General features: G+C 45.2%; 2 protein-coding genes across 9 annotated transcripts in view; both read left to right on the plus strand.

Moving 5' to 3' along the window:
* KIF1B (kinesin family member 1B) overlaps positions 1-6,471 on the plus strand; it is a 134,396-nt gene extending 127,925 nt beyond the window's left edge. For all 8 annotated transcript variants that reach the window (XM_082229695.1, XM_082229697.1, XM_082229698.1 and 5 more), the window contains one exon: positions 278-6,471. In XM_082229695.1, coding sequence (XP_082085821.1) covers positions 278-320 — 43 coding nt within the window. In that variant the 3' untranslated portion in view covers positions 321-6,471. The remainder of the gene's footprint in view (positions 1-277) is intronic.
* A 3,080-nt stretch (positions 6,472-9,551) lies between these two features.
* On the plus strand, positions 9,552-25,096 carry PGD (phosphogluconate dehydrogenase). The gene is made up of 13 exons (XM_082230202.1): positions 9,552-9,707; positions 13,083-13,158; positions 14,444-14,623; positions 15,877-15,942; positions 16,662-16,780; positions 17,946-18,015; positions 18,548-18,682; positions 19,267-19,456; positions 21,491-21,621; positions 22,129-22,262; positions 23,087-23,186; positions 23,818-23,940; positions 24,789-25,096. Exons 1-13 carry the CDS (start codon positions 9,700-9,702, stop codon positions 24,906-24,908), a joined length of 1,452 nt encoding a protein of 483 aa, XP_082086328.1. The 5' UTR covers positions 9,552-9,699; the 3' UTR covers positions 24,909-25,096.
* The last annotated feature ends 2,064 nt before the right edge of the window (positions 25,097-27,160 follow it).

Raw genomic sequence — 27,160 nt, forward strand, 5'->3', positions numbered from 1 at the left:
AGGCACAGCTCCATCCAGGCAAACAAGAGGTGTGATCAGAGTTCAAGGACATATTCCAGCCAGGCAAAATCCCTTGACAAGGGTGCAGGGCGGGGCAGTGAGTGGTGTGGCCAGGAGGTGGGATGTGGTCTGCAGGGAATGCTGAGGGCCGGGTAGATCCATATGTGGCCCCCCAACCCTCAGATTCCTTGTTCCCACAGTGAGAAAAGAGGGTATAAAAATGAGTGCTAGAAAGAGCTGCAGTCTTGCTTATTTGCTCCTCCTTTCTCCCACACAGGTCCAAACTTGCCCGAAGACGCTCAGGACAGCTGAAATATTGAGTCTTTGTGGGGTTCTCACCCGGTTCCCCAGCCCAAATCTCTTAACACGCCTTCTGATATAGATAAAGCGTTACCTCTCATTTCTCTGTGATTCTTGAATTTCTCTCTCTCTCCTTGTATGCAACCCTGTGGCTTTAACATTCCTCGTCTCTCTCGCTGTCTCTCCCCACCCCCCCACCCCCCATCCTCCCTTCAGCACTTTCTCCAGCTATTCTAAACCCCACCACCATATTTTTATCACCCCTCCCCATGCACATACCTGTGCTGAAAATATTATTAGTAGCATGTGGCCAAACTGAAGAAAGTAACAAGGGGGAGGGGAGTGTTGGTGGTGACTTTCCAATTTATATGCACGACTTTTTTGGGCAAAAAAAAGAAGGGACACCCCCTTTTTTGTTTCTCTGGATGCCCTTTTTCTTCATTCCAATTGACTTTGTGCTACTCTGTGATGTGTTTGTCTCTGTCTGGAATACTTTTCTTTTGTTTTGGAAGTCTCTGCACTGCTGCTGCTTTCAAGGCGAGGTCCTCTGCACATGGGCGAATGCAGCTCTTTGTCCACCCCCTGGTCACACCTGGAGTGCGACCAAGATATTTCAAATCTCCTTTTGTGAAAGCAGACTTGCTGGCAAATTTGGACCACTTTCCCACCCTGCCTACTTTGGCTTTTAAAACTTGCTACTTTTAATTTTTAGATTTCAGGGCCGCCTCCATGCCTCACAGCTCACGAAGTGACCACCACTTTTGCCCATGTCATAAATGGGGAACCTGCTACAGCCAGACAGGACTGACCCAAGACATTTTGTCCATCCCTGCCCCCCAACCATTCCACATTCAGAAGCCAACTTGAATCTTTCTTCAGTGTTGGCAGGACCAGGCCATTGCATCTGCTGGCAGCAAGCTAGCTTAGAGGGCAAGTAACAGGCTACATGGCAAGCACACACACACACACACGGCTCTGTTCCCCCAATACATCTCCGCCACTTCCTGCCCCCAGTTGATTGCATCCAATGTTAGTCCTACTCAGAGTAGACTCACTGAAATTAATGGACACAATTAAGTAAGTCGATTTCAATGGGTCTGTTCTGAATGGAACTGTAATGCTTACAACTCTCTAGCTTTGGCTGCCTGAGGCAGCTGCCTCGCTCTGCCTATTGGTTGAGCCGGCCTTTCCAAGCCATCACTTTTGGGAGTACACCAGGCTCTGCTTTCTTCCCCTTGGCCTGTGCGTCACTCAATGCAAGCAAATGAATGAAACTGCCTTTCAGATGCCTTCAGTGACCACGTGCAAAAATCGTGCATTGCACGGGGAGATTGAGATTGATGGTTCCTGCCCTTGTGGTCTTGCTGTGTGCTGAGATGGGCCCCCATTGGCCTGAGCACATGTGTCACAGGCCCAAAGATAGCTGGCTGAGCTGCGAAAATCCAGCTTGGCCAATGCTGGTCCCTTCTGTGCCAGAGTTCTTCAATAATGTGAGGCTGGTCCTGTCGTTAGGCAGAGCAATTTGACCTTCACAGGCAGGTGGTTTTTGGTGGGGATGAGGCAGTGGCAGTTAGGTTAACAGAGAGGACAGAGCTCTGGGTTTGTGCCCATGTGGGCTGCTCTGCTGCCCTACTTCCCTCAGGCACCATGAACGACACCTACAATCCCCAGCTTCTGCACATAGGAAATATGGAGCGAGTTGTCCTTTGCTTCAGGCAGCAGAATGCTTCCGGCCACCCCCATTTTCCCTTCTGTGTCTCTCCAGAAGGGTCCAGAAAGGCACAGCTTAGCTGTGCACCAAATCTCCAAAAGGTTAAACCTTCCCCCACTCCCCACCTTCCACTTTCCTCTTAGTCAGATCTATGCAGGATATCTCTGATGGCTCCTTTAAGAACAGGACAAGGGCTTTGAAAATTGGGATTCAGTGTGGTCGTATCCTCTTGGAAGAAGAGTTTTTTTAAACTTTGCAAAAACTTGGCTTTTGTGGGGTATTGCTTTAAAACCCACCAGCCCCCCCCCCAACAAATAAGTAAATAAATAAATAGACTCTTTTAAAAAACCCAAATCATTATGCCCTTTTTTTTAAAAAAAAAGCCAAATCAAGATAACCTTTGCCAGCCTGGTGCTCTCCGGATGTTTTGGATGCCAACTTCTACCAGCTAGCACAGGGCTGATGGGAGTTGTCCAAAACATATGGAGGGCACCAGGTTGGCAAAGGCTGAGATGTGAGCAAAAGAGCTGTATTGGGGTCCTTGTGCTTCAGGAAGACGATTGAAACAAAACGAGCTCCCTACACCTCTGCTTTCTGCTGTATACAAAACATATAATCTGAACTAACAAACCTGTTTACATGCTTTCCCTTTTTAATCATTTTGTGTGTCTGAGTAGGAGAGGTTTTTAATTTAGGAACAAATGTCCCACTCTGGAACTCTTCCCTTCACTCTGAAGATTGTAAACATTTTGGGCAATTTGGTAGCCAAGGTACGTTCACTTTATGCTGGCATGAAGCATTCAGTCTCACCTACGTATACTGGGTTCTAGGTCTCCCTACATAAATGCTCTTGTTCTAGATGTCTCTTAGCTCTAGTTTTGTGGGAACACCGGGTGAGATTTTTAACTAGTGTTTGGGGCTGTGCCACTTGAGATCACAAGCTGGGGCCCTGCACAAATAGATGCTTGCGCCTATCAAAATAGTTCCCTGAACATAGAAAACCAGAATATTCTAACCCTTTTCCCTGACATGCTAGCTTTTGGCATGCTTGGAATTATTTTACATGGAGGAGCATTCCATCTTGCAGGCCTGTGTCTGAAGTCTGGAGCTGTGCAGGCAGACCTCATGCTCTGTATGTAAGAACCACAATCAAGCCCTTCTTGAGCTCCCCACTAAGATTCTAAGTTTCTCTTTCTTGTGAGGTGAACTTGTGTTGTTAGGCTGATTTTTCTTCAGTGAGGCCATCTTTGCCCTCCTCTTTCTCCTTTCCAAGCTGGCTTTTACTCCTGTGGCTCACTGTGATCAAGGAGGTGATTTAAAGAGCAATTTCAACCTTGTGGTTCAGAGGAACCAAATTTGCATGTTGGCATTTTTTTTATGCAGCTTATAAAAGCCATCTAGTTGGGGGTCAGCTCAGGGAGGGCGTTTACCTACAAACCACAGTACTGAACAGAGACATGCAGGCTTTAAGCACCATAGGATTTTTTTCAACAACAGAGCAACCTCGCTGCATTATTTTTTGGGGGTGGGGGGAAAAATGTTTTGGCTTTGCCGTGTGACATCAGGGAGTGAGCAGTGGTGCAGCGCCAGGACAGAAGGGGCTCTCTTTAACATTACCCTCCTCTCTTTCTCTCTCTCATATAACTAAGTGCTCAGGATGGAACTCCTCCTGACACTTTCTGTGGGTCTTGTGTACAACCTCTGTGCAGGGAAAAAAGGGACCATCCTTGGAGGCCCAGATCATGGCATGGGGTCTGTTTGTTCAATGTACTCTGATTATGTAAGTCTCAGCATAGTGATTAACGTTCCTCATACAACGGACACACTCCTCACTGCCACCGTGTGTGCGCATCGATCGAGGCTGCTGGTTCAGGAGCTAAGCCGATTGTGTGATGGTTTTAACGATGGACTTAAAAGGTTTTATGTGGGGTGCTAAGTTGCCATATCTGCTGCCTCTGACAAAAGTGGGGCGAACTGTGTGGAACCAGGAAACACCCCCCTGGGAGGACATTTCCTGGAAATATTATGTGTACACTAAGATAACTTTTTAATGTATTTTTTTATTGTTTAAACTCGGAACAAAACTAGCCTGCAAAGTCTTTGCTTTGGGAAGGAGGCCACTATGGGTGGACTATAAATACAGGGGTTATATATAAGCATTAAGGGGCTCTTCTTAAGCAGGAAGAGCAAGTGGATGGTAATGGAAACCAGGTGTGTCATAGCATACTCATAAGCTGGGAATTGTAGTGTCTTATGTAAAGGTCATATGTCTACTAGGTCAGCTTAGGTTGGTTTATATATGTAGCTCAGGTCGGCAAGAGGGCAAACATCTATTCTAAGCCACTGCTGCATTGGCCATTACAAGAGCAGAGCTATAATCTGCTTTGGAAACAAAGTGACACAAAATTGCTATTTTTTTCTTTTCACAGCCAGTCCCTGGTCAGGCACTGTGAGCAGTCCCTTGCCCATTATAAAATAGTTCCTCTTGGCCAGATGTCCCCCAAGCAAACAGAAATGAAATGTTTCCCCTTACATCTTAAATTTGGTCCCAAGTTTTCCAAATTCCAGGAAAGAATGTGAACTATGGCGAAAGGAGAGGGTGAGAATCCAACCAGAGAGGTGCCAAAGCGCTGTTCACTGTCCCAGTCCTAGAGTCAGCCAGCTCTTAGGACCTGCCTACCTTCTGGAGGCTCTGCCCCATGCCATGGGCCAGCCAACCCACAGAGCATGGGGCTGCAAACATAGAACAAGCTTTGAGATCACCTTTTGCACCTCCTGGTGGGATTTCCACTTTTCTCAGTCAAATAAACATTTTTTCCCCCTAATGAAAGCAAAAACTGACCACACTGGGAGCCGTAATGTTGGAACTTGAGTCATATATATATATATATTAGTTGAATCATAACCTTCTGAACCTTTTAATATGGGTTTTTGTTTGAAGCAATGCACTTTAACCTTTCAGGCCAGTGTCCCCATTCAGGATGTTAGGGAAGGGAGAGGGGGTGTCAGGCTCCAAACCTGTGGGAAGGTTTCTCCAAACACCCCTCCCACAAATCCCCCTTAGGGCATTTCAAAGCAAAGACTTTATTCGCTGCTGCTTTACTGTCTAATAATTTACAAGGAATATTTAATTTGTTTTTGTTTTTAAAGTATATATAAAGTAATGTGTATTTATGCATCTGTAGTTTATTGCACACTAAAAGCAGGACATCCTCTGGGCTGATCTTCCCCTTGGCATGTTCTGCTGTCACTTAATACTGTCTATTACTGCCTATGCATCAAGTGGTACAGTCCTCCTCTGCATTAACAGCTGGCTGGATTTTTGTCATTCTCTTGGTTTTGTTTCTTTTTAACATGCTGCTTTAAAAGAACGGGAATAAAACTAATCTTTTTGCTGCTCTGAGGTTTTTTTGTGTGAATGTATGTGAAACTGGACTTCACCTCGTGCATGTGGGTATCGCATTACTCCACGATGGCTCACTTCACCTTCACCCTCGCCCTCCTCCCCAAGTCCACGGACCCGTCAGTCCTTCTGACGTCACAGGAATGTATCCAGATTTGTGCTTCCTTATACTAGAAACATCAGCCATTGGTGGGGGGTGGGGCAGAAGCAGATGTTTAATTTCTTTGGTTCAGGAGGCCATTTGTGAGTTTGAAGTGCAGCCACTGATGACCAGTCTGATAATACTTGAAAGAAGTCTTGTGGTTGTGCTGGTGTTCGTTTTAAAGCCTGTACCCTTTTTTGTTGTTGTTGAGCAAGAGGGACAGCCCGTGTCTCTTGGAGAAAGGGGAGCAGTTGTTCTGCCTTCTATATGGCTGATTCGTGGCCCTCATCCAGGGAGGCTCTGAGTGACGTCTGCTAAAGCTAGAGAAGATTACATGTGCTCATCCCACCCAGAACTGTTCTTGTGTGTTGTTTTCCTTCCCCCTATTTATTGACAACCTAAATTCCATGTGCTTTCCGCATACACGTCTTTCTCATTGGGCATTTGTATGTTTAAGTGGTTCCTTCTTCCCGATGCCCACAGACAAACATGCGCCTCGTCAACACAGACCACCCCTCCACCAACCACAGTCACCTGCACAACATAGGTGGCTTTCTGGAACCGATCCCTTACCCCTTCTCTTTCATTTTTTAAATTAAAAATCAGTCTTTCCCTGGTTGAAAGGAATACATTCACAACACTGTACTTTTTTTTATTAACTGACTTCGTTTTGTCTTTTTCTGTTCCTTCCCATGTTTTATTTTGTAAATATATCTGATGTTCGGAGCTTGGGTATACAAAATGTAAATATAGTTCATGTATTTGTACTAATTCTGATCCATCTTGCTGTATAGCCTTTAGGTGTGCAATGCAGATAACAATATCTAACTCCGTGTATGGTAACCTTGCACCACTGAACTGTTAGTGAACGAGGTGAAAAAAAATAAAGATTAAAAAGCCAGTGGATTAAACAAATTTCAGCTCCATGTGTCTTTTTTTACCTCCTCTTGCAAGAGGCTATTTGGGCCCCTCCCAATTGGTGGTTTTGTTTGTTTGCAGGTGTATCCTGTAATTTATTATCCGGGGCTTGAATGCACAATGACTCTGAAAGGGCACCAGATTCCCCCTCCTCTATATCAAGAAACTAAGTCTATCCTGCTAGCCTGCCCAGCCCTACCTTAAATAGCCATGAGACATAAGCAGAGCCTGCTAGTCAGGCCAATGGCTCATCTAGTCTGGCAGCATCCTAATCTACAGTGGCCAATTAGATGGGGTGGGGAGGGAAAGAACTGTCTATACCAGGTTGACGTCCTTGGAGAAACCATGGAATATAAATGTAACAAATGAATTAATTTAAATAAGTAAAAATACATCTGGTATCACGAGCCTGAGGTCTTCACCTAGTACTGAACTTTTACCAGAAAGCTCACTCCCAGCATTCAGGACCAGTAGAACTGGAAAAGCTCTTAACCTCTGCTGGCTTAGTACTTGGTAGAGCAGGGCACTTTTGAAACCACTAAAAACAACTGAGGGAAGGGGAAAGAGAATGTCCATACATGTTTTTATCTGCTCTTCTTTTGTAGCTATTAATATGAAAATAAACAAAACAAAGAAGATTAGCCATCACTCATCATCTTGGGACTTGAAAGGTGCTGCAGTGATGATGCTAGCTACACCCTTAACACAGTGCAGTTAAACCATGGAACTCGCTCCTACAGGAGACAATGTTGGTCTCCAAACTAAGTAACTTTCAAAGAGGATTAGATAAATTCATGGAGAGGGCTACTGATGGCTATTGCTCTCCTCCAAAGTTGCTGGAAACCACAAAAGGGAAGAATGTGCTTGTGTTCAGGTCCTGTTTGCCTCCTTCCCATAACAATCAGTGAATTAAGTTAGGCTGAGATACTATGACTGACCCAAAGTCACTGAGTAATCCTGGTCTTCCAGGCCCTAAGCCAACACACCACTACACCACATACCAGCAAATCCAGGAGACCCAATTACAGTGGTGCCTTGCAAGACGAAAAGAATCCGTTCTGTGATTCTCTTCGTCTAGCGGTTTTTTTGTCTTTCGAAGCAAGCCCATTGACTGATTAGCGGCGGATTAGCGCTATTAGCGGCTTTTAGCGGCTTATCTGCTGATAGGATCAGCTGATAAGCGGCTTAGTGGCTTAGAAAAGGGGGGGGGAGGGGAAAAAAACAGCAGGAACTCGCAAGACATTGTCGTCTTGCAAAGCAAGCCCATAGGAAATTTGTTTTGCGAAGCACCTCCAAAACAGAAAACTCTTTCGTCTAGCGAGTTTTCCGTCTTGCGAGGCATTCGTCTTGCGGGGCACCACTGTACAGCTGATGGGGAGGTATTGCACAACAAGCTCATTTCCCCCAAATACAGTGATACCTCGGGTTACAGATGCTTCAGGTTACAGACTCCGCTAACCCAGAAATAGTACCTCAGGTTAATAACTTTGCTTCAGGATGAGAACAGAAATCAGGTGGCAGTGGGAGGTCCCATTAACTAAAGTGGTGCTTCAGGTTAAGAACGTTTCAGGTTAAGAACGGACCTCCAGAATGAATTAAGTTCTTAACCCGAGGTACCACTGTACTGGACTTTCTGTGGTAAGGAAAGTGATGGAGAAATGTGCTAGGGAGCATGGCATAACTCTTGCTTTGATGCAATGGTCATCTAAGGCCCTTGCAAACAAATTGGAATGAATGCTCATGAAATAGCCAGTGTCGTATAATTTCACTGCAAACAGATCAGAATGAATGCTCAATAAACAGGCTGCCTGCAAGTACCCTAGGTCAAATTTCTGAAAACACCCAGCAAGGGAACTTCAAACAGGGAACTGTCTGATCTTGTCAAAGGGATTTAAGTTACATAACCTCTAGAAACAAGGAAGAGAAAGCCAGAGGGACCAGGCCACACAAGTCAGAAATTGCCATTGTGAACATGCCTCTGGCACTCTTGAGCATATGTGTGTATAAAATCATGTGCCCGGAATGACATGCATGTGCTGCTGTGTTTGGTGTGTTTGGTGGTTCAGCAGCAGAACATCTGCTGTTCAATGTAAGAAGCTTCCTTTGATTGGCCCAGGAAGCCCAGAGCTCTTCAACCTCCTGCTACTGCTTTTAGAAAATTATGCGGGGCTAAAAGTGGGGGGTGGGGAATCTTGGGGATTCATGAAGACCCCTCTCTCCCTCTCCCCTCCCATAAAATACTGTTTCCACGGCATGAAACTTGCTTCTGTAGGAATAGTCATAACTCCGTGGTGGGACACCTGTTTTGTATTTGTTTGACTGCAAATCCATCCAAATATTTTTGACAGGTGGGGACCTTTTTTCAGCTTGAAGCCCATATTCCCTTTCAGCTAACTTTCCAGAGGCTTTGCATTGGTGGGCAATGGGCAAGATCACAAAGGCCCCATTTGCACTGACTTTCAAAGCACTACCATACCACTTTCAACAGTCAAGGCTTCCCCCAAAGAATCCTGGTATCTGGCTTGTTGTTTGGGGACTGCTGTTCCCCTCCCAGAGCCAGTTCCCAGAGAGGTTTAACAATCAGTTCTTCCTCCTAGGATACACTGGGAACTGTCATTCTGGGAAGGGAATAAGGGTCTCCTCACAACTCCCAGCACCTTTAACAAACCACAGTTCCCAGGATCCTTTGGGGAAAGCCATGACTGTTTAAAGTGGTATGACTTTGAATGCATAGTGCTGCTGGGGTCAGAGACAAAAGCAGGTGGAGTAAGAATGTGGCTTACCTTTGCACACATCTGGCAAGCAAGAGGCAAGATCGCGGATACGCCCAAGTCTATTTAAATATGGTGCCATTCATGGTAGTGAAGGGAAGACTTGCTCGCTGAGTGCATAAAGCCTTACAACCCGAGAGAGAGGGAAAGGGAGCCGGCGAACTACCCCATCCCTCGAATGCATGACTTTGAACCATTGCCAAAAAAAAGAGAATGAAAACAAAAATTTCCCATCCGACCGCAACAGAGGGATGGAAAGGCAGAAGCCTGTGCCTTTAAAGGGCTATGCTCGCCGTCCGCCTGAGCCGATCAGCAGACCTTTAGGCTGGGCTAGGGCTGGCCCCTCCCTGCGGTGGGCTGGCCTAGGCGGGTCCGCTCCAAGTGGAAGCGTCTTTGGGAGCGCCAGTCGCCTACCTTTCTCGTCTCAGCTAGTTAAGCCGCCCGAGTCGCCGCCATGGCCCAGTAAGTATTGGGGGGCATTTTGGAGAGGGTTAGCGGGGCTCGCTTGGCAATGCTGAGTTACGCGCAAGAGTAAATGACCGATGAGTTCAAGGCGGGGAAGGTTTGCTCCTAGGCGAGTAAATCTCATCGGGCTACTCTGGAGTAGACCGTAATTAATGGCCATGGACCCCACTGACTTCGGAGAAGCTCCCTTCCAAATTAGCGTGCGTAAAGCAGACCTAATCCGGAACACACCGTGATGCGGAAGTGCATCTCGCTGAGCTCACTGGAGGCGGGTGGGTCGGTGGGCTGACTCCCGAGTAAGCAGGGTTGCAGTCAGGAAGCTTCATTCGGTTCCAGGAAGCTTACTCCCGTGCAAGAGAAGAGAGTGCTGCCAGGCTTTCCTCGGAGGAAAGTTTGCTCAGTGGGGTTCATCCAAGGGGGGAGGAGGGTAAGCACTCTGTAGGTGCTCAGGTGCATTTCCATGGCTTGTTAGCTCCGGGCCCTCACCTCCTTGCGGGGCGGGAAGCGGGCTCTGTTGCAGCAGGAAAATAAAGGTATTCCTTGCTTTCCCTCCACTGGTTCCTGTCTCCATCCATTCTTATCTGACTGATCATTGACTTAGGTGACTCAGAGTACCTTGGGGAGTTGGGCTGCAAAAGTGAACCCCAAATTTTTCTGCAGCAGACTGATTCACGTTTTGCAGGAGCCTTCGCATGACAAATAGGTCCTGGGGCTTTATGTCTGTGGGATGGGATCATCTTCTGATCTGGAAAAGTTTTTTTTTAAGAAAAGGGGGGGGGAATCTCAATCATTGCTAATTGTGGCTCCATGGTGATTGGTTGAGGAGGCAGTTTTCTTGATTTATCTTTTTTTTTAAGGTTGAGCCTTAGAAATGAAAACCTTCAGCCTCTTGAGCCGTTCTTTAGAAATCAGGGCGGGTTCAAGTTGGATGTGCTTGCTTCTGGGCTAATCTCAGCTGCATGGAAATTGATTGTGGTTAATCTTTTGTGTAAATTGGAAAGGACTGTGGCTCAGTGGCAGAGCAGCCACTTTCCATGCAGAAGGTCCCATGCTCAGTCTCTTGCATCTCCCCTTAGAGATGAGAGGGATTCTCTGCCTGATACCTTGGAGAGCCACTGCCAGTCAGTGTCTGCAGTTGGATGAACCACTTGCCCAACTCCTCATAAGTCAACTTCCTTTTGCTCTGATCAACTGGTGGGATGAAATTAATTAATTAATTAATTAATTAAATGATCAGAGCATGGGGAGGCATGTCACACATACTTTAACAATACATAATAAGAAAAGTCTGACTGCTGGATTAGGCCAAAGGCCCATTTAATCCAACATCCTGTTCTCCCAGTGACCAATAAGATGCCTCAATAGGAAGCCTGCAAGCAGGACCTGAGTACAACAGCAACTCTTCTCACTTGTGAGCCTCAGCAACTGGTAATCAGAGGCATACTGACTCCCAGCAGTGGACACAGCATTTGTGATATCCTTCTCCTTTGTGTGATTCTGAAATTCTCTTCTAAAGCCATCTAGGTTGTTGGCCATCCCTGCCTCCTGTGGGAGCAAGTTCCAAAGTTTAACCATGTGCTGTGTAAAAAAGTCCATTCTTTTGTCTGTGCTGAATCTTCCAACATTCAGTCTCTAGTTCTAGTGCTATGAGAGGGAGAGAGAGAAATTTCCTCTGTCCGCTTTCTCCACACCTTGCACAATTTTATACGCCTCTTTTCTGTTCCTTCTTACTCTTCTCTAAACTGAAAAGCCCCAAATGTTGTAACCTTTCCTCATAGGGGAGTTGCTCCATCCCCTTGATCATTTTGCTTGCCCTTGTCTGAACCTTTTACAAAGTCCTTTCTGAGGTGAGGTGACCAGAGCGGTGCTGTGCACAGTATTCCACAATGTGTGGCTTCTCCATAGGTTTGTATAAGAACAGGTTGTGCAGGATTATTGCAAGGATTGCAATGAGTTAATGCAGGGGTGAAGAACCTTCATTGGCCCAAGAGCCACATTTCCTTCTGAGGCCCACAAACCTGTGATGCATGGGGCCACCCACCCACTCACCTACCTCACCATTCTCTGTTCTGGCAATCAAATGATATCCCAGTTCAAGAACATCACTGGGAAGGAGGGTGCAGAAGGCCAGTGAGTGGTGTGACTTGGGCAGAATCACATTTCTAATTTTTTTTCTCCACCTGACCATCCATACTTCACAGCTCCTGGCATTGTCTCCAGCTAAGTCTTCTCCCAGTAGACCCGTTGAAATCATTAATTCCAGTGGTGTCTACTCTGAGGAGGACTAATGTTGAATGCAGCCTCTGGTCATTGTCACCAATGCTTAGTCCTGTATGAGTTGTTTCTAGGCCTGACTTTTCCTTCTGGACTTTCTAGTTTTGAACTTACAGCGATTCATAGTGAGCGCTTGCGCATACTGTAGCTTTCAGGCATGAGGGCTCCCCCCAATCCGAAGAGGTACAGCCCAAACGCAGAGGACTGCCTCCTTTGCTAATTGTTTGGACAAGGCTTAAGAAGATGTAAAGAGAAACAAAGAGACATTGCCCAAGGCAGAGGGGGTGGTGTGGGTGTGGAGAGAGTTGCCAGAGGGGTGCCCAGTTTTGGTAACACTTGGCTGGCTTAATGCCACGTGAAAGACTCCACAGGTGTGTTGTGCAAGTTGGGCCAAGCTCAGGATTTAATCCCTGACGTTTTATTATTGTAGTTGTTGCTGGTTCCTGGGACTACAAATCCACTCTGGGGAAGGGTGATAGCTCAATGGTAGAGTATCTGCTTTACACACAGAAAGTCCATGGTTCAACCCTTTGCATCTCCAGGTTGGGTTGACAAAGGCTGCAATCTGAGACCCTGGAGAGCTGCTGTCTGTCAGTGTACTGTAGACAGTCCTGTGTTAGATGGAACAAGGATCTGACTCTGCTAAAGCAGCCTTCTGAGTTCCTATGCTTTTACCTCCATTTGTCTCTGCTTTTCTTCCATAATGATTTCTTCTTCCTTTCTCATATAATCCCTCTGAGTTTGAGGAAGTCTCTCCCATATTGTTGAGGCACAGCTAGGAAATGAAAGGGCTTCTAGAAGCATGTAACTTCTCATTTTCTAGATCTAGTTGCTCAATCTCTAGAATTGACACAACACAGTCCTGGCTGGTGCAAGGCATGGATCAGAAGCACAGCCTGGGTTTTTAAACTGCAACCTTCCCTCTTCCTTGGCACCCTTGCCTGGGTGTCACAGGCCCCACCTGCGCTGTACATTTAAAGCAGCATCATGCCACTTTAAACAGCCATGGCTTCCCCCAAAGAATCCTGCAAAGAGGGATGGATTGTTAAACCATTCTGGGAAGTGTAAGCATCCTTGTCTGTTCTTCCCCTTTTTCAGAGCAGACATCGCCTTGATTGGACTGGCCGTCATGGGCCAGAACCTCATCCTCAACATGAACGACCACGGCTTTGTGGTGAGTGGAAATGCCCGGTGTGAAGTTTTAAATGCTAAGCAATTATTTATCACAGACTCTCTTGCTCTCTCTGCTAGGTACTGTATAGAATGCGGAAGGGAGATCTTAGGGCAGAAGCTTGAAGACAGGGGTGGGGGTCCTTTGGTCCTCCAGATGTTTCTATATTACAGCTGTGTTCATTTGTGATGGTTGGATTTCCCAGCTTATTGGAACAGAAAGGCAGGATAAAAATCTCCCAAATCAATCATCCATGCCATATTAGCTACTTACTGGGCTAAGTACTAGATTTTGGTGTATAAATCCCTATGCAGCCTGGGACCAGGATATCTGATAAATCTTCTCGCCCTTTATATACCCAACAGATCATCTTATCAAGAGAGAGACCCATTCTGCACAGTGTTGGGGCTGGGCCTTTAGTGTGGTGGCCCCTGCCTTTTGGAATTCCCTCCCATTGAATATCAGACAGGCACTGTCTCTGTGGTGTTTTCAGCACCTGCTAAAGACCTTCCTCTTCTAATTAAGTAGAAATCTTTCCTAGTCTGCATCTGCAGTGTAGATGTTTTTATTGCTTTATAGTTTGTGGGTTTGCTACCCTGGGCTCCTTTGGGAGGAAGGGCAGGATATAAATATAATTAATTAATTATACCCATTGGCTATATAGTAAATCTGCTGGTGATAAGAAATGTATGAATGTGGAGATAAGAAAAGTTTGAAACAAGAAGGCAAGGAAGGGGATTTAGGGTAGAGGCAAGGAACTTTTGGCAAACCAGGTGCTGCTAGAATGCAGCTGCCATCACCCCCAAGAATTGGTCATGCTAGACTAGGACTGATGGGAGATGGAGTCCAGCAACATCCGGAGGTCCCTGATTTAGTGGGAGGCCTTGTCTTTCCCTGTTTTCTTATTTGTTTGAGTACCTTAAATGACAGAACATAGATTGGCTTACTGTTTTGAGCAATCTCTGCAGATAATTGCTCGGCGGGAAGTGCTGGTGTGTGTGTGAGAAGCTGGCTAAACCTGTATACATCGAAAGGTTGGTTTTTTTAATGACCTGCACACCAGGTTAAATCCATTCCAACCAAGCCTTTCATTTTTCTGGTTAAATGGGGGGAAATAATGAAAATGAACATGCAGATGTCTTGTCCTTTTGCTTCTTAGAGTCTGAAAATAACTTCCTTGTCCCTGGCACAAACCCATTAGAAAACCAGGTATAGGGGGGGTGCATTTCAGAAAAGGGATCAGCTCTACTGTCTCCCAGTGCAATCCCTCTCTCTTACCCTCTCCTAGGTCTGTGCATTTAATCGAACGGTATCCAAAGTGGATGACTTCCTGGCAAATGAAGCCAAGGGCACTAAAGTCATTGGGGCCCACTCTTTGGAAGAAATGGTCTCCAAGCTGAAGAAACCCCGGAAGATCATCCTGCTTGTCAAGGCTGGGAGTGCTGTGGATGACTTCATCAACAAGCTGGTGAGCAGATCTCTTCCTCCCATCCTTGACCAACTGCTTCTTCTTTTATAAATGATGCCCCTTTATGCCACCTTCCAGAATTCTATGGATTGGCCAATGCAAGGGCTGGCTGAACCTTTCCTCCCTGTGGGGAAGGGCTGGGGCTCAGTGGCAGAGCTCCTGCTTTGCATGTGGAAGGTCTCAGGTTCAATCCCTGGCATCTCCAGATGGGGCTGGGAGAGGCTCCCTGTGGAAAATCCTGGAAAGCCACTGCCAGTCAATATAGATAATATTAAGCCAGCTTACTATGTTTCTCATGGTAAGTTATCAGTTATATTTTATCTGCACAATCAGAATGAATTTCTGGATGATAAATGCTTTTTCTGTGCAGCCTGAACAGGAGCAGTCACCATTAAGAAAACAAAGTCGGAATAGTGTATACGTGGATTAAGTGACTCTTCTTCTTTGTCCTCAAAACTCTTAACCTAGCTCAAAGTTGTCACCTGAACTAGCCAGATGTTTAACTGAGAATCAATCACAGTCAGTCCATCATTTGAAAAATAAGACTTTAGAGCCATCTTGCCCAAAAAAAGCAGCTAGACATTCCATTTTGGCAACTATAACCTTGGCTTAAGGAGCCATTTGATGCCTAGCTTATATATCTGAGTTTCTAACACTGTTTCCAAGACACAGACACTTCCTGCTCTAAAATTCAGTAATATTTTAGTTGAAGAAGGAAACAAGAAGCTCCCTTATACCTAATCAGACCACTGGTTCATCTAGCTCAATATTGTCTACCTCTCACTGGCAGCAGCTTTCTAAGATTTCAGGCAGGGGTCTTCCCCAGTACTACATGGAGATGCCATTGGGGATTGAACCAGAGACCTTCTACATACAAAGCAAATACTCTACCACTAAGCTATGGCCCTATGAAGCTGCCTTATACGGAGTCAGACCACTAGTCCTTCTAGCTCACTATTTTCTGCACTAACTCCAGGGTCTCATTTGAGGATGTCTCATAGCCCTCCCAGGAGATGTTCCACTGGATTAGATAGGCGTTTTGGACTGATCCAGCAACTCTCTGCAGATGGACAGCTGCCACTAGATTCAGAGAAAACCTCTCTTGGTACCAGTCATTGGGAAAGAATAGTGGGAAAGGGCTGCTGCCAGTGTGCCCTTTTCATGGGCTTCCCAAAGGCATTTGATTAGCTGGACCTGATAGGCCATTACTCTGCTGACCTCTTCTGATGTAACACTGTCTCTTTCCTTCACAGGTGCCACTGCTGAGTGCCGGAGACATCATTATTGATGGAGGGAATTCTGAGTACAGAGATAGCACAGTATGTATGGTGCCCATTTGTATCCAACTTGTATACTCCAAGGAGCTCAAGAGGATATGTGGGAGCTAACTTTATCTTCACTAACAGACCTGTGGGGTTGGTTGGTTAGGATTTGTTTGCAAGACATTTCTCTCCTAATACGTATTTTTCTAAGGATGTTGTCACGCTGCAGTTTTTTGTGCAACCAGAGGGTGGCCTTGAGAAGGGCGGGATTGGTGAGCAAAGTACGTAGGGGTGCAGCCCCTAGGATTTTATAAAACTGCAGCTTTTTATATCCCGCCTCTCAATTTTGCCCAAAGGCTCATCAATTAGTTTTGTACAAGGATTGGAAGTTTTGAGCAAGGTGTTCCGTTGTGCCAAAAGCTGTTTAGTCACACTGGCTACATGACCTGAAAAGCTGCCTGTAGACAAATGCCGGCTCTCTCGGCCTGAAAGTGAGATGAGTCCATAGTTGCCTTTGACTGGACTTAACCATCCAGGGATTATTTACCTCCATGCTCTAAAGCCCACCAATGTCTGTTAAACCAGATGCAAAGGAAATTTTACTCGGTGCAGAATCTTAAGTTTCAAATGGTTATGTAGCTCTTAACTGGTACAGGAGTCAGATTTATTTTCTTTCTCTTTTGTGAGATATACGTTGCCCTTAGTAGAGAATGCAGTGCTTTTGCCCCCATAATCCTATTTTTCGAGCAACGAGTCTCCCTTCTTTTCCTATCCAGAGGCGTTGCAAGGAGCTCAAGGAGAAGGGCATCTTGTTTGTTGGGAGCGGGGTTAGTGGCGGCGAAGAGGGCGCCAGGTACGGCCCTTCACTCATGCCAGGAGGAGCCAAAGAGGCATGGTAAGTGATGACGAGAATGATTTAATGCATTTATTTGTTGCTTAATGCATAGGTTTCTCAAGGCTATTTACAATTATGAAAGTGTACATGATACAAAATCCAGAATACAGCAAAAAGAAAAAAGAGCATTAATTGACCCAAAGTGCTCATCCTGCAATAACATCATAGGACAAATCCTGCTCCACTCCATATATAAATTCACATATATTGCTTTCCCATTTTTTAAAATATAGCAAATGTTTTAGCTGCTTTTACATATGCAATTAATTGTTCTGTGTATGGTTTTTATTGCATTGTAAATCACTTCGGAAGCAGTGCTAGAGCACCTGCTTGGCATGCAGAAGGTGCCAGGTTCAGTCCCCATCAGCATCTCCAGGTAGGTCTGGGAGAAACTCCCTGCCTGAAAGCCCTGGAGGGCTGCTGCCAGACAGTATAGACAATAATGAACTAGATGGACCAGTTGTCTGACTGACTCAGTATAAGGCAGCTTTCCATCTTCAACTGTAAAAAAGGACAAATCCTTTCCCACACCACTGAATAAAAATAAAAATTGCAGCAAGGTATGATCCAAACATAACAACTGAAAGGCTGGGCAAACATGAATGTCTTGGCCTAAAGTTTGACAATGATGGTGCCAGGTGTGTTTCCTTGGGAAGAGCATCCCACAGACATGGAGTCACCACTGAAAAATGCACGTTCTCTCAGTTGGGGGGGAGGTCCTCAGATTGAGTTGTGAAGGGACCAAAGCAGTAAATGTATGTTTCATTTCTATTTTTGTTTACTCATTTACCATTTTTCAGTCTCATCCTTTCTCCTGCCTGGGGCAGTCAATAAAATAGTAGATGCCAGTAAAACAATTTTTAAAAACACAGACTCAGATGAGATACAGTAAACAGCAGCAATGGTGTCTGTAGGGACTGCACCCCCAAAATAATTATTTCCTTATCCAAACACCTGGTCAAGTGAACTTGTTTCTTAAATGCTTCTGTAGTAGGGGCAGACCAAATATCACTTAGAAGGGGGTTTCAGAGGTAGGGAGCCACTACTGATAATGCCCTGTCTTGTGTCTCTGCCCTCCTAGCCTCTGTTATGGTCTGGATGGTGAACCAATCATGATGATGTCCTTTCTGCTTTGTTTTTCAAACATCCTTTTGGTTCTTTGCAGGCCTCACATCAAACCAATATTTCAGAGCATCGCTGCCAAAGTAGGAACTGGGGAGCCCTGTTGCGACTGGGTAAGATGAGCTAACATGTTTATGATGCACTCTGCGTGCTCCTAGAGATACTCTTCAAGCTGATGCCCCTTTTGTGAATTGGTTTTGGAAGGTTACTAGCTTCTCCAACACCTCACCACCCCCATCAAGAGGAAGGGGAGAAGGCAGACCCTTTCCAATGTTGATGAGCCCATTGGGGGCTGTACTTTGGGGGTAGAATGCGGGTGTGGCCCAGCCTCCTGGTGCTAACATTTTTATGGTTTTAATGGGAATGGGGTTTTAACTTGTTTATTGTGGGGGTGGGGTTGTTATAAATTGTTCTTAAGTGTTACATGTATTTTGCATTTTTTGTTTTGTTTTATAAGGCTGACTAATATTTTAAAGTCTTTTATATGTGTGGGAGGGAAGTTGTTGTTTTGTTGGTTTTGTTTTAACTATATACTTGTCTTTTTACCTTGTGAACTGCTCTGAGATATTGTCATGAAGAGCAGTATATAAATCTTAATAAAAATAAAAAATAATTTATTTTATTCTTCTCTCTCATGACTGGCAGGTGGGAGACGAGGGGTCTGGGCACTTTGTAAAGATGGTGCACAATGGGATTGAGTATGGAGACATGCAGCTGATCTGCGAAGCCTACCACCTCATGAAGGATGTGCTAGGCATGGACCATGATGAGATGGCCGCGGTGAGCCCACAAGACAAACCAATCTCTTGAATCTGATGGGTGAAGACCCTCTTTTAATAAGTCGAAATAAAAGCCAGAACAGGCACTTACACAGAGACTCAGCAGGGAGCCTCTTTTTCTAGACGGAGCTCCCAGGAACCTTTAGGGGGATGGGATACTTGTGGGCCTTCCATATGTTGTCAGACTACATCCTTGACCATTGGCCATGCTGCTTGGGGCTAATGGGAGTCCACCAATATCTGGAATTCCCCATCTCTGACTTAGACTGACTTAGGACTGATGGGAGTTGTAGCCCATCAACATATGAAGAGCCAAAGGTTTACCTCTACAGCAGAAACTGCCTTCTTGACTACAGGACCCACAATCATCCGCTCAAGCCACCAGAACCTGTCTTTGCATGCGGGGGGAGTCCCTAACAGTGGAGGTGTACAGCAGAGCCACAAAGGCATCTTCCTATTTTCTTAAGAGCAAATGCATCAGGATTATAGAGCACAGAGCGCTCCATGTCCTAAAAAAAGAAAAGATATTGCAGTCTCAGGGAGAGGGTTGTTGATCTCTCTGCTCCTTGTCTCCCTTGCCCCTAGGTGTTTGAGCAGTGGAATAAGACTGAGCTGGACTCCTTCTTGATCGAAATCACAGCAAACATATTGAAGTATCGTGGTGCTGATGGGAAGCATTTGCTCCCAAAGATCCGGGACAGTGCTGGGCAAAAGGGAACAGGGAAATGGACGGCTATCTCAGCTTTAGAGTACGGGGTCCCCGTCACTCTAATTGGTAAATAACTTTGAGATAGATTTGCACTAAAATGTGGCAATGATGGGAGGGGCAGGGGCCCCAGCGATATGTGGTGTAGTCCTTGTTTACTTGAAAGACCTGAGTTGAGGCACCCAAGAGTTTGTTGTTGTTGTTTAGATTTCTGTGCTACCTTTCGTCAATGGAATTCAAGGTGGCATTCATGTTTCTCTCCTCTTCTCCGTTTTACCCTCCACAACAACCCTGTGAGGTTAGGCTGAGAGATGGTGACTGGTCCAAGGTCACCCAGTGAACTGAGTGGGGATTTGAACTCTGGTCTCCAAGACCTGACACTACCCACTACACCGCACTGGTTTTATGCCTGACGACCAGTAAGTTTGCTGTGTGAGCTCAGGATCCTCCAAACTCAAAATATCATCCACTGTGCTGTTTTCACGGCTGGCAAAGGGCCATAGTTCAGTGGTAGAGCATCTCCAGGTAGGGCTGGGAATATCTCCTGTCTGAAACCCTCAAGAGCCATTGCCCATCTGTGTTGACAGTACTGAGCTAGCTGGAGCAAGGGTCTGATTCAGTATAAGGCAACTTCCTATGTTCCTGCTCTGACTGGCGATGGTTCTCTACATTTTAGGGCAAGGATCCTTCGCAGTTTTCCAAAATAAACTCCTTTTAAAGTGGAGATCCTGAGGACTGAACCAGGGACCCTTGTGTATGCAGTGCATCTTCTCTACCTTCTCTACCACTGAGTTATCAACTCTAACTTTCTTTTTTAGCACACACACCCTTCCTACTGTGTTCTGCATTTCTCCCCTCTTTTAAATATCAAACCTCCTCCACGTAGGGTTCAAGGCTTGGCTCCTAGGGTTGCCAGGTGAATTGCTAATGGATTGGGTGTATGGTTTGCTTTTTTCTCCCTCCCGTTCTGTTTCCTTCCTACATCAGCATGACTTGCAATTTCCTGCTCTAAAACAGCTGACTCATCCCTTCACAATGCAAAAGGATGTTGGTTGGCTAAGAAAGTGGGGGGGAGAGGAGGGGCTACCTTTGCGACTGCAAGAGTGTGGAGGAACCACAGTGCACCTGCGGCAGTGAGAGTATGAGTCACTCACAGGAAATCTGAAGAACTTTTTCACCTTGTGTGTTTGCACTCTCTCTGCCCATGCCTTTCAGGCAGTCAGTCCTTACAAGTGGGGCAATTGCTTCCATTCCTGGTTTCCACAAGCCATTCATGTCTTTATCTGCACTACTCAATTATGTCCCAAAGTCACTTTGGGTCAGTTTTTGTAAGAAAAGTGACCGATAAAATATTTTTATAATAGTAATAATAATAATCCCCTGTAGCACTCAATGAGTGTTATGTTCCTGTTGAATATACTCTGTTCTCAGTGGGTTGTTTTTTTAAAAAAAACATTTATTGTACCACTGCAAAACTTGGGGTTTCTCCAAGCCAGATGATACAGTCCTCCTTTGTGTGTTTGTTTGTGTTCTCTTTTGTATGCATAAGGATTGGCACTTGGAGTTTACTGTTGATATCTAGAATTGTAGTTTGTTTTGTGAGGTGGGGTTGCTTACAGCACAATGCTATGTGTGCTTAGTCTGAAGTAACTGCCATTTAGGCCACCTTGATTCCATGCATTTAAAACACCATGGTACTGGTTTAATCAGTTGTGGCTTCTTTCCCCAACCAAAGAATCCTGGAAACTGTAGTTTGTTTTGGGTGCTGAAAGTTGTTAGGAGACCCTTTATTCTCCTCACAGAACAATAATTCCCAGTGGTTTAAAAATCAATCCCTCTTTCCAAGAAACTGCGAGGAAAAGCGGTTCCCCTAAAACCTCTCAGCATCCTTAACAGACTACAGTTCCCAGGATACTTTGGGGGAAGCCCCAAATGGGTAAATTTTATGTCCCGCCTCCAATTACATGATATCCAGTAGTTTTTTAGTGAAGATAATTTGAGTTGTTTCAGAAAGCAATCTCCTGTGTACACACAGTACTGTGGTCCTGTTTGCCATTGCTTCAGTTTAGTCATCCATGGTGTTTGATTTTTCTTTCTCCAAAGGGGAGGCTGTCTTTGCTCGGTGCCTGTCTTCCCTCAAGGACGAAAGAGTGAAAGCTAGCAAGCTGTTGAGTGGACCCAACGCAGCTAAGTTTAGCGGGAATAAGGCGGCGTTTCTGGAGGACATCCGCAAAGTGAGTTGTTAGGCCAAGGAGGGCTGGCCTTGTGGCCCTCTGGGTGTCGTCAAACTTCAACTCCCATCAGCCCCCACCCAACATGGCCAGCGGTTGGTGTGGTGGGAGTCGTAGTCCAACAAAATTCTGGAGATTCACTATCCTATGTGTGGGGAAGATGCATCATTCTGCATTAAAGTCTCCAGCAAGAATCTCCATTGTCTGAGGTCCAGATTGTTGTAGAGATTGTATCAGCGGTTCCAGCATTCTAGGCTTCCTCACTCAAGACATGCTCAGTGGGTTCCTTTAATCTAGAATGGGTGGTGGGGTGTGCAAACCAATCATTCCCTCACACTAACTCTGACCTAACGTTATCCATGACGATGGGCAACTCTCTTTGAGTTGATTGGGGTCCTTTCTCAGTCTCTGGTGGCTCAGCTATTGGCTGTCTTTGCCACCCTCTGGAGCCTGCCCCTGACTTGAAAGCCTCTTTCTAAATCTTGAAACTGTCCCTTGGCTTCCTTGCAGGCCCTGTATGCTTCAAAAATTATTTCCTACACGCAAGGCTTCATGTTGCTGAGGCAAGCGGCAAAAGAGTTTGGCTGGACGCTGAATTATGGTGCCATCGCCCTGATGTGGCGGGGCGGATGCATCATCCGAAGGTAAGCAAGACAGATATGATTGGAGCAGGGGCAGTCGATTGACAGGGAGATGATCCTCTTTGTTTGGAGCTCAGACCAACTGAATCGAAAAGTTGAGATTCTAACTGGGGCTGCATCTACACTCTACATTTACAGTAGTATTGTACCGCTTCAAACAGTCATGGATTCTCCAAAGAATTCTGGGAACGACAGCTTGTTAAGAGTGCTTCTGCCTCTACTTTCCTCTGTCTCTCCTTTTGTAATTATTTGTTCCCACTTCTTATGCTCTGAGTTTGAGGAAGTTTCTCCCATTGAGACACAGCAGAGGAAATGAAAAGGCTTCTGCCTGCAACTTCTCATTTTCTGGATCAGTTGCTCAATCTCTAAAATGGGCATGGTGCAGTCCCAGCTGATTTTAGGATCAGAAGACCTTTTCTTTAAAAAACAATAACACTTTTTTAGCACTCTTCCCAGGGTGACATATTTGTAGACACAAACCCCATCTGCAACATACAGTTAAAGCATGATGATATCACTTTAAACTGCTTCCCCCAAAGAATTATGGGAGCTGTAGTTTGTTAAGGGTGCTGGGAAACCCATTATTCCCCTCTCAGAGCTACAATTCCCAGACTTGCCTGGGAAAAGGGATTGCTAGCTAATTCTTCTGGGAATTGACTATTAGCCATGCTAGCTGGGGCCAATGGAAATTGGAGTCCAACAACATCATTGGTTATCCCTGCCCTTGATTACAATATGTTGGTCCACATATGTTTTTGGGTTCCTGGCTATTTACCTCACAGATTTCAAGAAATCCTACTAACTGCTTTTGCATGCCTTCTGCATAGTGTGTTCCTGGGGAAAATCAAAGAAGCTTTTGATCGAAGCCCTGATCTCCAGAACCTACTGTTGGACAACTTTTTCAAGATGGCAGTAGAGAATTGCCAGGTAACTTCAGGAAGAAGAGGCCACATACACACACCATATATTTAAATTATTATTATTAATTTAATTTGTATACTGCTTTGTATTTTTAAGAAAAGCACTATATCACTTTAAAAAATTCTGGGAGCTGTAGTTTAAGGATGCTGAGAGTTAATTCCCAGAGTTCCCTGAAGAGGGGCTGACTGTGGAGCAACTCGGAGAACCCAGCTCTGTGGGTTCTCAGCACCTTACAGCTTCCAGAATTATCTGAAGTGGTATGGCAGTGCTTTAAATGTTCAAGGCGAATGCGGCTTTAGAAAGTACCTGACCATTTTTAAGTGCAGTATGTATGTATGTATGTAAAGAGATAAAGTACTTAATTCTGCATTGCTATGAACAGCTTCACATACACCACAGCCTCAGAATGGCTGTCCATTGTCCATCCCTTGGGAGCAGATTTTGAGGGTGCGCAGAGGTGGGGGGCTGGGAAGGAGAGGGTGGCAAACTCCCATTGTGCAAGGGGAAACTTTGTCCCACTTGCCCAAGGACAGCGGTGGAGACAACCCTATGTTTCCAGCGGAGGAAGGGTCATTGGCCGAATACAACTTTTAAGAAGGTAAGTACTACTACTACTTTTACATCATTCCTCCCTTAGGAATCATGGCGACGTGCCATCAGCACTGGTGTCCAAATTGGCATCCCAATGCCGTGCTTCACCACTGCACTTTCTTTCTATGATGGGTACAGGCATGATACTCTGCCAGCCAACCTGATTCAGGTAAGCCAGTCTGAAAAACAGTTTTGGCATGTCTGGAACTTCTCCAACCTTTTTTGCTCCATTCAGATCTTTTGCTCATTTCCCTAGTTAATATAAGGAGAGCCTGGCTGCTGGATCAGGCCAAAGGGCCCATCTAGTCTGACATTCTGTTCTCACAGAGGCCAACGGTAATGCCCACCTGATATCTCTGTATCCAGCACAATTTGTGGTGCCACCTCTCTCCTGGCCTTCCTTAAAATCCATCTTTTTCTTGTGGCCTTTGGGTTAACCTCCTTATTTTGGATTCCTCAAAGGACCCATGTTTTAAGCTGCATTTGCCCATGATCATCCCTACCTTCATCTTTTCCTCTCCTTCCCTTTTGTCGTGTTTCCTCATTGTCTGTTTTAGATTGGAAGTGCCATACAGGCTGCAGCTTCCAGCAGTATTTTTATCTGTTTTCCCTATGCAAGGGGAACCTGCGGCTCTCCAGCTGTTGTTGGACTCCATCTTTTATCAGCCCCAGCCAGGGATGATGGGAGTTGTAGTCCAGCAACATCTAGAGAGCTCCAGGTTCTCCATCCCTGAACTGAAAGGATCCTCTTTAGTTTTACCGACCCTGATGGAGACTCTACTGTAGAGGCAATGGGTTTGACCTTTTAGATGTCCCCAACTAAATTCTACTCGAAGTAGATCCATTGACATTAGTGGGACTAAGTTAGTCACATCAATTATTTTCAGTCGGTTTACTCAGAGTATTACTAACATGGGCTGCAACCCTGTGTGCCTCCTTTGAATTTAGCAACAATTGAAAGTTTACTGTTACTTTGGCAACCTATATCACTAACCATGTGTATGCAATTTCTCAAAGGCTCAACGAGATTATTTTGGTGCCCACACCTACGAACTGTTGTCAAAACCAGGCGAATTTATCCACACCAACTGGACAGGACATGGAGGCTCTGTTTCCTCTTCATCATACAATGCCTAGAAGGAAGCCTGAACTTGAAAGTGGAAAATACTGTAGAGCTAAAACATTCCCTCTTCTTGCTGGTTATTCTCTGTATCTTCAGCACTTTCTCTAGTTGTCACGTTTGGGGCATTTTTTTTTTTTGTAAAGAAGTTGTGATCATGTCTTACAGGAGGGCTAAAATAAACATTTAAATCCTTCTTTGAAAATGTTTTGACTTTTATTTCACCGGCCCAGCTCCCTTCAGGAGCAATTAGTATAATAATAAATAATAATAATAATAAGACCAAAATCTCAAGCCTCCAGAACAAGAAACAAGAACTTAAGCAGTTGCCCTGCTGGATCAGACCAAAAGTATAGCATCCTATTCTCTCAGTGGCCAACCAGACGCCTGTAGGGAACCTGCAAGTAGGACCTGAACACAATAGCAACCATCTTAGTCTAAGATTATTAGCAGCTCTAACAAACAGATCTGCTTTGAATGTTGCATAATCTATGTCTGCATCAAATTAAGCCTTGTAATCACATCTTGAATAAATTTCTCTGTCTCCATTTTTTTAAGGATGGTAATTAAATAAATGTACAAGATCCTGTTTTGTCCACAAATACAGAAGCCCTTGTGCTGTGCAGCACCCCTGGATTTCCCATCCTCACAGCAGAGCCGCAATGAAATCACCCCAAGTAAAATTCCAAAATCTAAAAGTGTTAAGACGCACTAAATTAAGGTCATATGCCTGGCATAAGAAAACCAATTTTAGCTGACGCTGAAAGCTTGTAAGAGTATTTTGTTGGTTTATTGCATTTATATCCCACCTTTTCCTCCAAGGTGCTCAAGGAGGTGCGTGTGGCTCCTTCCTCTTCATTTAATCCCCACAACAACCCTGTGAAGTAGGTTAGACTGAGAGGCAGTGACTGGTCCATGGTCACCCAGTGCGCATCATGGCTGAGTGGGCACCAGGTATATAGACTGAGGGAAAACTCTCTGCAGCTGGAGTACCACCCAACTGCAGATGGTGTTGGAGTTGTACTGCTCACCTGTCCCTCCCTCCAACTGCATAAAAGGACAGTGAGAGAGGGGCATTTGCACCATGTCCACTGCCCCTCCCAGTCTCCATCCTGGTATGCAGTACTGACTCAGCCACATCCCTCACCCATACTGTTGGCTACTGGCGTTAGTAGTTGGAGGCTTCAAGGATGCAATGAAGGACCTCACTAGATGTCCTCTTAAGGGAGGAGGTGGTTCCACCAGCATGACAATCGCTAGACCTATCAGACAATGACCATGACGAAACAACAGCAAATGAATGGATGACAATAAAGGGGAAGAAGAAATCAACAATGCAAACCAGTACAGTGGTACCTCAGGTTACATATATTTCAGGTTACATATGCTTCAGTTTACAGACTCCGCTAACCCAGAAATAGTGTTTCAGGTTAAGAACTTTGCTCCAGGATGAGAACAGAAATCGCGCTCCGGCAGCGCGGAAGCGGGAGGCCCCATTAACTAAAGTGGTGCTTCAGGTTAAGAACAGTTTCAGGTTAAGAATGGTCCTCCGGAATGAATTAAGTACTTAACCCGAGGTACCACTGTGCAACCAAATATCACTCGCAGAACAGATCTGCCAAAAATACCATGCAAGACTACAAAGCAGCCGCAGCTAAATCCTCACCACAAAGAGTGATAGCCCTGCAACAACCACAGCCAAACGAAGTAACCAGAAACCACCCTGGATCGATGGACTGGTGAAACCTCCTTCTCTGCCCTCCCTATTGTTGTTGTTGTTACCATCATTTCCTCTTCCCCCTGGTTGGGGCTGTATTGGTGGTGGTGCAGCCATACCTGGACTATAGATCTATGAAATACCAAGATAACTTGCCCTGCCTCTGAAGTCTGGTGATAGCTCTGAGTCTTAGTCACCCTTGTGCTATGATTTCCCAAACGTAAGTTGTGATCTGATTTCCAAACAAGAATGTTTATTATTTCATCAGTGTGATATGGCAGATTATAATGACGAGAGGACTGCTGCAGGTATTGGAAAACGACAAACTCTTGGAAGAGGTAGGGATATCGATTATAAAAATTGATATTTGTTTTTTTTTTTTAACTACAGATTATTAGTGGCATCTAGTGGCTTTCTGAGGTATTTCATAGAAATACCTGGGATTCAGTCTACAGTAGTTTAAAATTTTTCTTTGTGACCAATTTGCTTTTAAGACAAGGATAAAGTTGCTATCTGGATCAAACATGTCAATCTATGTTGTTTGACTGATTG

Source organism: Podarcis vaucheri (genome assembly GCF_965113315.1).
Source record: "Podarcis vaucheri genome assembly, chromosome: 7".
Lineage (NCBI taxonomy): Eukaryota > Metazoa > Chordata > Lepidosauria > Squamata > Lacertidae > Podarcis > Podarcis vaucheri.

Bases quoted from the DNA above. Each gene is read 5' to 3' on its own strand.
- PGD (XM_082230202.1), top strand. The intron at 18,683-19,266 runs GTGAGCCCACAA...CCTTGCCCCTAG, and splicing joins ACCATGATGAGATGGCCGCG to GTGTTTGAGCAGTGGAATAA. The intron at 23,187-23,817 runs GTAACTTCAGGA...TTCCTCCCTTAG, and splicing joins TGGCAGTAGAGAATTGCCAG to GAATCATGGCGACGTGCCAT.